The following is a 13,968-nucleotide window of genomic DNA, read 5'->3' on the forward strand; positions in this document are numbered from 1 at the left end:
TCACAGAAGAAATCATAAAAATCAAGCACAACACCTCTATAGGAGGCAAAGTTTGTAAAACTGAATTGTGGGTGTGGTGAGGGGTGTATTTATAGGCATTTTGAGGTTTGGGAAACTTTGCCCCTCTTGGTAGGATTGTATATCCCATACATCACTAGCTCATGGACTCTTGCCAATTACATGAAAGAAAAAATAATCGTGAAGAGCACAGCGGGGTATCTGGGACCCAAAGCACCTAATGACTGTCCCCTTGTAAGTCCTCTTTAGGGCATCTTACCACCTCTGGTCCTGCTGAGACGCGTTGCTACCACTTTCCCACAGAACTACTGCGCAATTGATCTCAAATGGAATTGGCGCAAAAGCGTTGCCTATGGCGAGAATCATGTCACCGCCCACCTCTGCAGCCTGTATCAAACATAGCCTGCGGTCAGTGGGCGGCCTGCACAATAGCAGTTTATGTGACTGGGAATCCAGAAACAAGTCCGTCCGTCTATCGATCACCTAACAGTGATCATGATCGGGTATTATAAAGTCCAAGATAGGATGGAGTGCTTGACATGATTGTTAACGCACCTAGGGACAGCCCTCTCAGCCTTTTACGACTATGACTGGGACACCAGTCTGTTTATAGCAAGTTAGAGCCTAACAAAGGGAATAGGAATGTGTACAGAACACTCCCTCTAATGCAGGGAAAAGACTTACACCACCTATTTTAGACAAGCTGCCATGAAAGGAGGGGACAACTTACCTATCATGAGTCTGTAATTTAGTGTGAAACACATTGCGTTACCAGATAGGGGATATAGGATAGACTGGAAAGAGGCATGGGAGATGGGAGACCCAGCGTCGACCAGTATCATATATACCAATACTCTAGTAAGATTTTACCATATATTTATATATATATATTATATTTTTTTTGCCTACACTCTAAAACAAATTTTTGGGGTTAAACCCCTTTCTCCAAATCTTATTTGGCATTATGTACAGTGGGATGGTAAGGGGTATAAATATGTGGTGGGTACACATCCTTTCAGACTTCTGTAAAGTGTTTCTTCATACTCCTGTGGTTAGTGACCACCAGTACTTACTGTATATGGTATTACATGAAGGTAAATTTTTTTTTGCTAAGTATAAATCTGTTTTTCAATATAAGCAAATAACTTTTCTTTCATGTTAGGATGCTTTAACTTTAAAATCACCAGTAATAACTTCAACTGTTTTCTTCATTAGTGAATAAAGATTAGGACTACAGTGTTTTCCAACTTTTATAAAAATTTTTATATTTTTTTTTGCCTTAAATGCATAATTAATGTTAAAGGACCATTAAATGTAGTATTTCAACAACACATAAAATGCTTCATTATTTAAAGTGAAACACTATTGCCATATACATTGATTATTTATTTTGCTTCCTTTTGCTGTGAAATACATTTGAAACGTGTACTTGTTCCACTTTCCCCAGGGAGGCTTGGGTTAATGCTTTTTAGCTAATTTTCTATGAGCCGGTCTAAACCCCCTCCCTTACTTTATCTGTTATTTGAACTTATAAGTTTTGCAAAAACGACCAAGACAAAAAAAAAGCATTCTTTGCAATAGTAGTGGGCCTATTAAGGACTTTAGGCGTGAATATTATTGTGTATATATAAATATATATTTATATTTAGCTATTAGATGGAGATTAGAAAGGAAAATATGTCTGTTTGCTCTAATAACTATTAAACCATTACTAAGTAACTAAGATGAATCAGTGCTAAACCACCTTAAGTAAATAGGGCAGGAACCCCAGTCTCCTTCCATAACTGCACATGTGCAAAAACATAATTTATGTAAGAACTTACCTGATAAATTAATTTCTTTCATATTGACAAGAGTCCATGAGCTTGTGACGCATGGGATATACAATCCTACCAGGAAAGCAAAGTTTCCCAAACCTCAAAATGCCTATAAATACACCCCTCACCACACCCACAATTCAGTTTAACGAATAGCCAAGTAGTGGGGTGATAGAAAAAGGAGTAAAAAGCATCAACAAAGGAATTTGGAAATAACTGTGCTTTATACAAAAAAATCATAACCACCATAAAAAAGGGGTGGGCTTCATGGACTCTTGCCAATATGAAAGAAATTAATTTATCAGGTAAGTTCTTACATAAATTATGTTTTCTTTCATGTAATTGGCAAGGGTCCATGAGCTAGTGACATATGGGATAGCAATACCCAAGATGTGGAACTCCACGCAAGAGTCACTAGAGAGGGAGGGATAAAAATAAAAACAGCCATTTTTTGCTGAAAAATTTAATCCACAACCCAAAATATAAGTTTATTCTCATAAATTAAAAGAAAAACTTAAAACATAAGCAGAAGAATCAAACTGAAACAGCTGCCTGAAAACTGCTTCCGAAGAAGCAAATACATCAAATCAGTAGAATTTAGTAAATGTATGCAAAGAAGACCAAGTTGCTGCTTTGCAAATCTGATCAACTGAAGCTTCATTCTTAAAAGTCCACGAAGTGGAGACTGATCTAGTAGAATGAGCTGTAATTCTCTGAGGCGGGGCTTGACCCGACTCCAAATAAGCTTGATGAATCAAAAGCTTTAACCACAAAACCAAGGAAACAGCAGAAGCCTTCTGACCTTTCCTAGAACCAGAAAAGATAAATAGACTATAAGTCTTCCTGAAATCTTTAGTAGCTTCAACATAATGTTTCAAAGCTCTTACCACATTCAAAGAATGTAAGGATCTCTCCAAAGAATTCTTAGGATTAGGACACAAGGAAGAGACAACAATTTCTCTATTAATGTTGTTAGAATTCAAAACCTTAGTTAAGAATTTAAATGAAGTCCGCAAAACCGCCTTATCCTGATGTAAAATCAGAAAAGGAGATTCACAAGAGAGAGCGGATAATTCAGAAACTCTTCTAGCAGAAGAGATGGCCAAAAGAAACAACACTTTCCAAGAAAGTAGTTTAATGTCCAAAGAATGCATAGGCTCAAACGGAGGAGCCTGCAAAGCCTTCAAAACTAAATTAAGACTACAAGGAGGAGAGATTGATTTAATGACAGGCTTGATATGAACCAAAGCCTGCACAAAACAATGAATATCAGGAAGTTTAGCAATCTTTCGGTGAAATAAAACAGAAAGAGCAGAGATTTGTCCTTTCAAGGAACTTGCAGACAACCTTTATCCAAACCATCTTGAAGAAACTGTAAAATTCTAGGAATTCTAAAAGAATGCCAAGAGAATTTATGAGAAGAACACCATGAAATGTAAGTCTACCAAACTTGATAATAAATCTTTCTAAAAACAGATTTACGAGCCTGCAACATAGTATGAATCATGAGTCAGAGAAACCTCTATGACTAAGCGTTCAATTTCCATACCTTCAAATTTAATTATTTGAGATCCTGATGGAAAAATGGACCTTGAGATAGAAGGTCAGGCCTTAGTGGAAATGGCCAAGGTTGGCAACTGGACATCCGAACAAGATCCGCATACCAAAACCTGTGAGGCCCTGCTGGAGCTACCAGCAGCACAAACGATTGCTCCATGATGATTTTGGAGATCACACTTGGAAGAAGAACTAGAGGCGGGAAAATATAAGCAGGTTGATAACACCAAGGAAGTGTCAACGCATCCACTGCTTCCGCCTGAGGATCCCTGGACCTGGACAGGTACCTGGGAAGTTTTTTGTTTAGATGAGATGCCATCAGATCTATTTCTGGAAGCCCCCACATCTGAACAATTTGAGAAAACACATCTGGGTGGAGAGACCATTTTCCTGGATGTAAAGTCTGACGACTGAGGTAATCCGCTTACCAATTGTCTATACCTGGGATATGAACTGCAGAAATTAGACAGGAGCTGGATTCCGCCCAAACAAGTATCCAAGATACTTCTTTTATAGCATGATGACTGTGAGTTCCACCCTGATGATTGACATATGCCACAGTTGTGACATTGTCTGTCTGAAAACAAATTAACGGTTCTCTCTTCAACAGAGGCCAAAACTGAAGAGCCCTGAGAATCGCACGGAGTTCCAAAATATTGATTGGTAATCTCGCCTCTTGAGATTTCCAAACCCCTTGTGCTGTCAGAGATCCCCAAACAGCTCCCCAACCTGAAAGACTTGCATCTGTTGGGATCACAGTCCAGGTTGGATGGACGAAAGGGGCCCCTAAAATTATACGATGGTGATCTAACCACCAAGTCAGAGAAAGTCGAACATTGGGATTTAAGGATATTACTTGTGATATCCTTGTATAATCCCTGCACCATTGGTTCAGCATACAAAGCTGGAGAGGTCTCATATAAAAATGAGCAAAGGGGATCGCGTCCGATGCTGCAGTCATGAGACCTAAAACTTCCATGCAGATAGCTACTGAAGGGAATGACTGAGACTGAAGGTTCCGACAGGCTGCAACCAATTTCAAATGTCTCTTGACTGTTAGAGACAAAGCCATAGACACTGAATCTATCTGGAAACCTAAAAAGGTTACCCTTGTCTGAGGAATTAAAGAACGTTTTGGTAAATTGATCCTCCAACCATGTATTCGAAGAAACAACACTAGTTGATTCGTGAGACATTCTGCAGAACGTAAAGACTGAGCGAGTACCAAGATATCGTCCAAATAAGGAAATACCACAATACCCCGCTCTCTGATTACAGAGAGTAGGGCACCTAGTACCTTTGAAAAGATTATTGGAGCTGTCGCTAGGCCAAAAGGAAGAGCAACAAATTGGTAATGCTTGTCTAGAAAAGAGAATCTCAGGAACTGATAGTGATCTGGATGAATCGGAATATGAAGATATGCATCCTGAAAGTCTATTGTGGACATATAATGCCCTTGCTGAACAAAAGGCAGAATAGTCCTTATAGTCACCATTTTAAAAGTTGGTACTCTTACATATTGATTCAAAATCTTTAGATCCAAAACTGGTCTGAATTAATTTTCTTTCTTTGGGACAATGAAGAGATTTGAATAAAACCCCAGACCCTGTTCCTGAAACGGAACTGGCATGATTACCCCTGATAACTCCAGGTCTGAAACACACTTCAGGAAAGCCTAAGCCTTTACTGGGTTTACCGGAATGCGTGAGAGAATTTTTTTTCTCACAGGCGGTCTTACTTTGAATCCTATTCTGTACCCCTGAAAGACAATACTCTGAATACAATGATTTTGGACCGAATTGATACAAACATCTTTGAAAAATTTTAATCTCCCCCTACCAGCTGAGCTGGAATGAGGGCCGCACCTTCATGCGGACTTGGAGGCTGGTTTTGATCTATTCCAATTTGAAGAAGGCTTCCAATTGGAAGCAGATTCCTTGGGGGAAGGTTTCTGTTCCTTATTGTCGAAAGGAACGAAAACGGTTAGAAGCTTTAGATTTACCCTTAGGTTTTTTATCCTGAGGCAAAAAAACTCCCTTCCCCCAGTAACAGTTGAAATTATTAAATCCAACTGAGAACCAAATAATGTATTACCTTGGAAAGAAAGAGATAGCAATCTGGACTTAGAAGTCATATCAGCATTCCAGGATTTAACATCAATTTTGATAATATCAAAAATGGCATCACAAATGAAATTATTAGCATGTTGAACCAACTTAACAATGCTAGACAAATCATGATCCGATACTTGTTGCACTAAAGTATCCAACCAAAAAGTTGAAGCAGCTGCAACATCAGCCAAAGAAATTGCAGGCCTAAGAAGATGACCTGAATATAAATAAGCTTTCCTTAGATAAGATTCAAGTTTAATATCTAAAGGATCTTTAAAAGAAGTACTATCTTCCGTAGGAATAGTAGTACATTTAGCAAGAGTAGAGATAGCAACCTTGGGGATCTTTTCCCAAAACTCCAATCTAACTTCTGGCAAAGGATACAATTTTTTAAACCTTGAAGAAGGAAAAAATAAGTACCAGGCTTATTCCATTCCTTAGAAATCATATCAGAAATAGCATCAGGAACTGGAAAACCTCTGGAATAACCACGGGAGGTTTATAAATAAACCTCTGGAATAACCACAGGAGGTTTATAAATGTTTACTAGTTTTAATATCAAGAGGACTAGTTTCCTCCATATCCAATGTAATCAACACTTCTTTTAAAATAGAAGAAATATACTCCAATTTAAATAAATAAGTCAGTCAGTATCAATATCTGAGGCAGGGTCTTCTGAATCAGATAGATCCTCATCAGAGAAGGATAATTTAGTATGTTGTTGGTCATTTGAAATTTCATCAATCTTATGAGAAGTTTTAAAAGACCTTTTACATTTATTAGAAGGCGGAGTGGCAGACAAAGCCTTCTGAATAGAATCAGAAATACATTCTTTTAAATTTACAGGTATATTTTGTGCATTAGATGTTGAGGGAACAGCAACAGGTAATGAACTACTACTGATTGATACATTCTCTGCATATAAAAGTTTATCATGACAACTATTACAAACCACAGCATGAGGTATAACCTCCACAAGTTTACAACAAATGCACTTAGCTTTGGTAGAACTGTTATCAGGCTACAGGGATCCAACAGTGATTTCTGAGACAGGAACAGATTGAGACATCTTGCAAATGTAAAATAAAAAACCCACATATAAAGAAAATGATCAATTTCCTTATATGGCAGTTTCAGTAATGGGAAAAATGCAAACAGCATAGCCCTCTGACATAGAAAAAGGCAGGAGGCAAAAAAAGAATGGAGTCTTAATAAAAGAAAATATTTGGCGTCAAGTATGACGCACAACAAACAGGAAAAATATTTTTTGGCAGCAAAAACGTCCAGAAATGACACACTGGCGTCATAGATGACGCAACCTTGTGAAAGGACCCGGCGTCAACTAAGATGGAGGAAATGACAAATTTGCATCAATGAACGTAATGAATGGCGCAATAAACTTTAGCATTTTGCGCCCTCACGAGCCTAATTCTGCCCGCGAATTTGAAAATGACAGTCAATTGAAAAAAGACTACACCCCAGGTAGGAAATAAATTTTCCATAAAAAATGCATTTCCCAGATATGAAACTGACAGTCTGCAAAAGGAAATATACTGAAACCTGAATCATGGCAAATATAAGTACAATACATATATTTAAAACTTTATATAAATACATAAATTGCCAAACCATAGCTAAGAGTGTCTTAAGTAATAAAAACATACTTACCTGAAGACACCCATCCACATATAGCAGAGAGCCAAACCAGTACTGAAACGGTTATCAGTAGAGGTAATGGAATATGAGAGTATATCGTTGCTCTGAAAAGGGAGGTAGATTGCATTCAATAGGTGATACTCCCTTCACATCCCTCTGACATTCACTGTACTCTGAGAGGAAACGGGCTTCAAAAAAACTGAGAAGCGTACATCAACGTAGAAATCTTAGCACAAACTTACTTCACCACCTCTATAGGAGGCAAAGTTTGTAAAACTGAATTGTGGGTGTGGTGAGGGGTGAATTTATAGGCATTTTGAGGTTTGGGAAACTTTGCCCCTCCTGGTAGGATTGTATATCCCATACGTCACTAGCTCATGGACTCTTGCCAATTACATGAAAGAAAAGAGCTCATGATATATCGGAGTATTAGTTTGTGATTGGTTAGCAAGAATTCTTTTGTTCTGGGGGACAGGGAAATCAGTGAAAAGAAAGAAACCTAAAATTATATGTTTATTTGACAAAATACAACTGCATTAATTCATTGCAAAATTTTTCTCATATTCGAAGGTACATTATTATGCAGCTTACAATTTGTGTTTAATTCCCCTTTAAATCTACACACTTGTATGTGTAGTTTAATAATATTAATGCTACCTTAATTCTTTCAAAACCAGAATGACAACACATTTACAGGTGTTTAAACACATAAAACCCAATTAAATTATCAGGGGTTAAAATATTACACAGAACAGGACTTAGTACCGTTATCTAAGACATTCTGCTATGTTTGTCATACCTTTAAAGGAACACTAAAGTCAAAATTAAATTTTTATGATTCAGATAGCGCACACAATTTTAAACAACTTTCCAATTCACTTCAATTATCAAAACTGCACAATATTTTAATTTGCACGCTTTGAGTGTGTTACATTTACAGATGAACTAAATAGCAGCTCAACACTGACCACTTCTCTGCTGCAGGCAACATAGCTTGCAAAAAGAGAGCCAGCCTCAGCCAGGAGCACGTGGACATGTGAATAGCAGAATGCTAAACAGTGATGATCTACCTCCTCTATCTAGTTCATGGTTTTGCTTAATTAAGAAAATGTGTTCCGCTGCTTAAAAGTTGGACAAACAGTTGTGTTAACGTAACGTTTTAGTCTGAAGATTATATTTGTAACACTTAGTTTGTGTATTTTATTTTAAATATACAAAAAAAATTGTATTGATTTTTTTTTATCCGATTAATTGAAAAAATTATTGGCCGATTAATCAATTATGAAAATAGTTGTTAGTTGCAGCCCTAAATAGTATTTCAATCTATTTTAGGGCTTCTGACTTTACCCTTCCTGAGTTGATGTATTCCAGACATAGATCCTCTTCCTCCAGCATACTGTTCAGGTTTATGTCACCAACTTTAAGTTCCAAACAGATAGGCACAAAATCCAAGGACAGACAAGATTGAAGATCCTCCTGGATGTTTTGGTGCACCCGCTGGGCTCTGTAATGTTGGATAAACATCTGGCATGGCTCCTTGCCACAAAACTTCAGGTTAAGAATCAGGTGTGGCTCACTGCAGTGAATCTTCAGGATCTCAATGGACTCTGGTCAAACAGTATGGAAAAAGTCAGGCTACAGAAGTAGGAAATAGTTTGGATTCAGAACAGGTAAAGTTTTAGAGATAGTAGAGTTTAGTTCTAGAAGAAAAAAAGCCAGGCTTCAAAAGAGGAACTTCAGAAGAGACAAACAGGGAAAATCTCAGACTTTATAGCATAGAGTAAAATGAAGAAAAAAAATCAAATCCCCAAAAGTGTAAAGGGACATAAAAGACCATTTTTTCTTTCATGATTCAGGTAGGGCATACAATTTAAAAAACCCTTCCAATTTACTTAAATTATCAAATTAGCTTAATTCTCTTGGTATCCTTTGTTAAAGGATACAATTACTAGTTGCTAGCTGTAAACAATAGGTGAGTCAATGACGAGACGTACTGTATATGTGCAGCCACCAATCAGCAGCAGGCTCCCAGTAGTGCATTGCTGCTTCCGAGCCTACGTTGATAATTTCAATAAAGGATACCAAGAAAACAAAGCAAACCAGATAACAGAAGTAAATTGAACAGTTGTTTAAAATTGTATGCTCTATCGAAATCACAAAAAGTTTAATTTTGACTTAAGCACAATAAAAAAATATGCAGTGTACACTCATTCCTTTTTTTCTCCTCTCCTAATTTTCTATAGGATAACTAAAAAAACAACAACGTCTGACATTATTTTCTATATTTTGCAATGAAAATGTCAACTTCTAAAAATTGAGGATTCTAAAAATTACTCATTGGACGAAAAAAAGCATCATCTTGCACTGTATGCAGAAAACAGAAAATAAGCAAGTATTTCCAGTAGTAAATAACCCTCACACACATATCCAATCAATTGGGATACACACAAGTGAAACAAAAATCTAAAGACTTGACATGAGGATAGGGGTTGTAGCCATGTGTTTTTTACGACTATCACATGAATGCTTTAAGGACATGAAACCCATTATTTAAATGTTGGGATCCTCCTCTTTCAAATGAGAGGTCGTATGACATATTTATAGTCAGGATATAAAAGAGCATCTTCTCATTTGTAAATAGTGAGGTATGTGGCATTTTTGAAAATTGCTTGGCAACTTGATGAACTCATTTGAAAGTAGAAGATTGCTTCTTTCAAATAAGGGGTCACACATCTTTGTTAACATTTTGGGTTTGGGGAGGAGCTTCTCTCCCTCCAAGATTTGGTTCTTTATTTTCATCGTTCTGTTAAAAAAATTTAAAGTTATCAGTTGATAAATTGCTGGAAAAATGACTACTAATTTGAAAGAGGAAACTCTCACCTTTCAAAAGAAGGGTTAGCTGCCCCATTTTTGTATCTATATGAGGGTGGTAGAATCTCTTTTGGACCCCATAGCAATGTTAAAGTCTCCTAATATAGACAGAAACTGCCATTTCCATAGTACATGGTATTAGCAAGGGTGGATAAAAAATGCTTTTTGAGGGATATATATATATATATATATATATATATATATATATATATATATATATATATATATATATATATACACACATATACATACATACAACAACATTTTAATTTAGGGGGAGATAAAAGGCGAGTTTAAAATCCTCCACTACGCACAAAATATAGAAAAAATAACTCATTGTGTAGTTCATTAACAAATCTAGACAGGACCAGAGGCTTGTTTTCCCACAGATAACCTCTGAATTACATTGTTTCCAATGCAGCAAAGGATTCTGGGTAAGATATGCAAATTAAGTACACAATGACACACCTTTTTACTTCAGTCTGCTTTTCAGCAGGTTCCCTTTACGCCAAAGTATCGCTGTTCACACAGCTTATAAACTTAGGGTTAGGGTTAAACTTAGGGTTAGTGCAGTGATTCATAACTATATATATATATATATATATATATATATATATATATACACACACATATACAGTACATACATACATACACATATACATATACAAAGTATAAAGATAGGTCTAAATTGATATTTACATTATAATTTAAAAAGGTTATTCACAGTAAAATAAGGATTCTTCTTTTAATCTAATTATGGAGCACTGAACTGCATATTTCTGGCTGCAATGTTTCATATTTTTGGTAAATGAATTCCATGAATCCATTCACAATCTCATGCAATCCCAGAGGTCTCTGTATAATTATATTGGCCAATTTGTCTTTCCAGAAGATATTTTCACAGATTTTTGGATTTTGCATTTCTAAAAACCTGAATTTGTGTCTGTAGAGATGATGATTATCCAAACAGTATGAACAAGCAATTACATGAAAATAAGTGTGCTGCAGAAGACAGTATTTTAAGTTTTTTATGTTGTCCTGGCTAATGTAGTCAGTTTAAGATTTTTAAAGATATTTTGTTTAACCCCTTAATGACCACAGCACTTTTCCATTTTCTGTCCATTTGGGACCAAGGCTATTTTTACATTTTTGCGGTGTTTGTGTTTAGCTGTAATTTTCCTCTTACTCATTTACTGTACCCACACATATTATATACCGTTTTTCTCGCCATTAAATGGACTTTCTAAAGATATCATGATTTTCATCATATATTATAATTTACTATAAAAAATTTATAAAATATGAGGAAAAAAAAAACACTTTTTCTAACTTTGACCCCCAAAATCTGTTACACGTCTACAACCACCAAAAAACACCCATGCTAAATAGTTTAAAATTTTGTCCTGAGTTTAGAAATACCCAATCTTTACATGTTCTTTGCTTTTTTTGCAAAATATAGGGCAATAAATACAAGTAACACTTTGCTATTTCCAAAAAACACTTTTCCTATTTTTCAAAATTAGCGCTAGTTACATTGGAACACATATCTTTCAGGAGTCCCTCCCTGATGATTGATGTATGCCACAGCTGTAATGTCTGAATGAAAACAAATTAATTTTTCCTGACTGAGGAAGGGCCAAAAATGAAGATGGGTAACCTCGCATCCTGAGAAGACAACACCCCCTGCACCCTCTGGAACTCCAAAACAGCACCCCAACATTTTAGACCTGCATTTGTAGTGATCACGGTCCAAGTAGGCCGACAAAAAGAGGCTCCAATGGTCAAAAAAGGACTGTCCGTCCACCATGAGAGAGATTGTTTGACTGATGAACTGAGCAATGGAGGTTCCTTGTGTTCTGATCACTACCAGCAGAGCCCCTAAAACATTTGTAAAGATGAAAGGTACAGTGGTTAAACCAAAGGCTAGAGCCACACATTGCTAATTATTGTTGAGAAAGGCAAATCTCAAAAACTGGAAATGGTCTTTGTGAATTTGGATGTGTAGATAAGCATCCTTCAAATGTATGGTTGTCATAAATTGACCCTTTTGCACCGGGGGCAAAATGGTGCAGATTGTCTCCATCTTGAAAGAAGGAACTCATACAAATTTGTTCAGGGACATTAAATCCAGAATGGGATGATATGAGTTCTCCTTTTTAGGAACAATAGAGAGGTTTGAATAAAAACCTCTTCCCTGTTGCGAGACTGGGACTGGTTGTATTACTCCCAAATTCTCTAAATCTTGAACACATTCAATAATGGTAGCTGCCTTTTGAGGCTCCTTCGGAACATGAAACAGAAAAAACATAATTTATGTAAGAACTTACCTGATAAATTCATTTCTTTCATATTAGCAAGAGTCCATGAGCTAGTGACGTATGGGATATACATTCCTACCAGGAGGGGCAAAGTTTCCCAAACCTCAAAATGCCTATAAATACACCCCTCACCACACCCACAATTCAGTTTAACGAATAGCCAAGAAGTGGGGTGATAAGAAAAAAAGTGCGAAAGCATATAAAATAAGGAATTGGAATAATTGTGCTTTATACAAAATCATAACCACCACAAAAAAAGGGCGGGCCTCATGGACTCTTGCTAATATGAAAGAAATGAATTTATCAGGTAAGTTCTTACATAAATTATGTTTTCTTTCATGTAATTAGCAAGAGTCCATGAGCTAGTGACGTATGGGATAATGACTACCCAAGAAGTGGATCTTTCCACACAAGAGTCACTAGAGAGGGAGGGATAAAATAAAGACAGCCAATTCCTGCTGAAAAATCCACACCCAAAATAAAGTTTAACGAAAAACATAAGCAGAAGATTCAAACTGAAACCGCTGCCTGAAGTACTTTTCTACCAAAGACTGCTTCAGAAGAAGAAAATACATAAATATGGTAGAATTTAGTAAAAGTATGCAAAGAGGACCAAGTAGCTGCTTTGCAGATCTGGTCAACCGAAGCTTCATTCCTAAACGCCCAGGAAGTAGAAACTGACCTAGTAGAATGAGCTGTAATACTCTGAGGCGGAGTCTTACCCGACTCAACATAGGCAAGATGAATTAAAGATTTCAACCAAGATGCCAAAGAAATGGCAGAAGCTTTCTGGCCTTTTCTAGAACCGGAAAAGATAACAAATAGACTAGAAGTCTTACGAAAAGATTTCGTAGCTTCAACATAATATTTCAAAGCTCTAACAACATCTAAAGAATGCAACGATTTCTCCTTAGAATTCTTAGGATTAGGACATAATGAAGGAACCACAATTTCTCTACTAATGTTGTTGGAATTCACAACTTTAGGTAAAAATTCAAAAGAAGTTCGCAACACCGCCTTATCCTGATGAAAAATCAGAAAAGGAGACTCACAAGAAAGAGCAGATAATTCAGAAACTCTTCTGGCAGAAGAGATGGTCAAAAGGAACAAAACTTTCCAAGAAAGTAATTTAATGTCCAATGAATGCATAGGTTCAAACGGAGGAGCTTGAAGAGCTCCCAGAACCAAATTCAAACTCAAGGAGGAGAAATTGACTTAATGACAGGTTTTATACGAACCAAAGCTTGTACAAAACAATGAATATCAGGAAGAATAGCAATCTTTCTGTGAAAAAGAACAGAAAGAGCAGAGATTTGTCCTTTCAAAGAACTTGCGGACAAACCCTTATCTAAACCATCCTGAAGGAACTGTAAAATTCTCGGTATTCTAAAAGAATGCCAGGAAAAATGATGAGAAAGACACCAAGAAATATAAGTCTTCCAGACTCTATAATATATCTCTCGAGATACAGATTTACGAGCCTGTAACATAGTATTAATCACAGAGTCAGAGAAACCTCTTTGACCAAGAATCAAGCGTTCAATCTCCATACCTTTAAATTTAAGGATTTCAGATCCTGATGGAAAAAAGGACCTTGTGACAGAAGGTCTGGTCTTAACG

General features: G+C 36.6%; 1 protein-coding gene across 2 annotated transcripts in view; it reads right to left on the minus strand.

Annotated features, from left to right (window-relative positions):
* The window catches only part of TRADD (TNFRSF1A associated via death domain), a 266,331-nt gene that overhangs the window by 147,863 nt on the left and 104,500 nt on the right, over positions 1-13,968 (minus strand). For both annotated transcript variants that reach the window (XM_053700348.1, XM_053700343.1), the window contains exon 3: positions 8,507-8,766. In XM_053700348.1, coding sequence (XP_053556323.1) covers positions 8,507-8,766 — 260 coding nt within the window. The remainder of the gene's footprint in view (positions 1-8,506; positions 8,767-13,968) is intronic.

Source organism: Bombina bombina, chromosome 1 (assembly GCF_027579735.1).
Source record: "Bombina bombina isolate aBomBom1 chromosome 1, aBomBom1.pri, whole genome shotgun sequence".
NCBI lineage: Eukaryota > Metazoa > Chordata > Amphibia > Anura > Bombinatoridae > Bombina > Bombina bombina.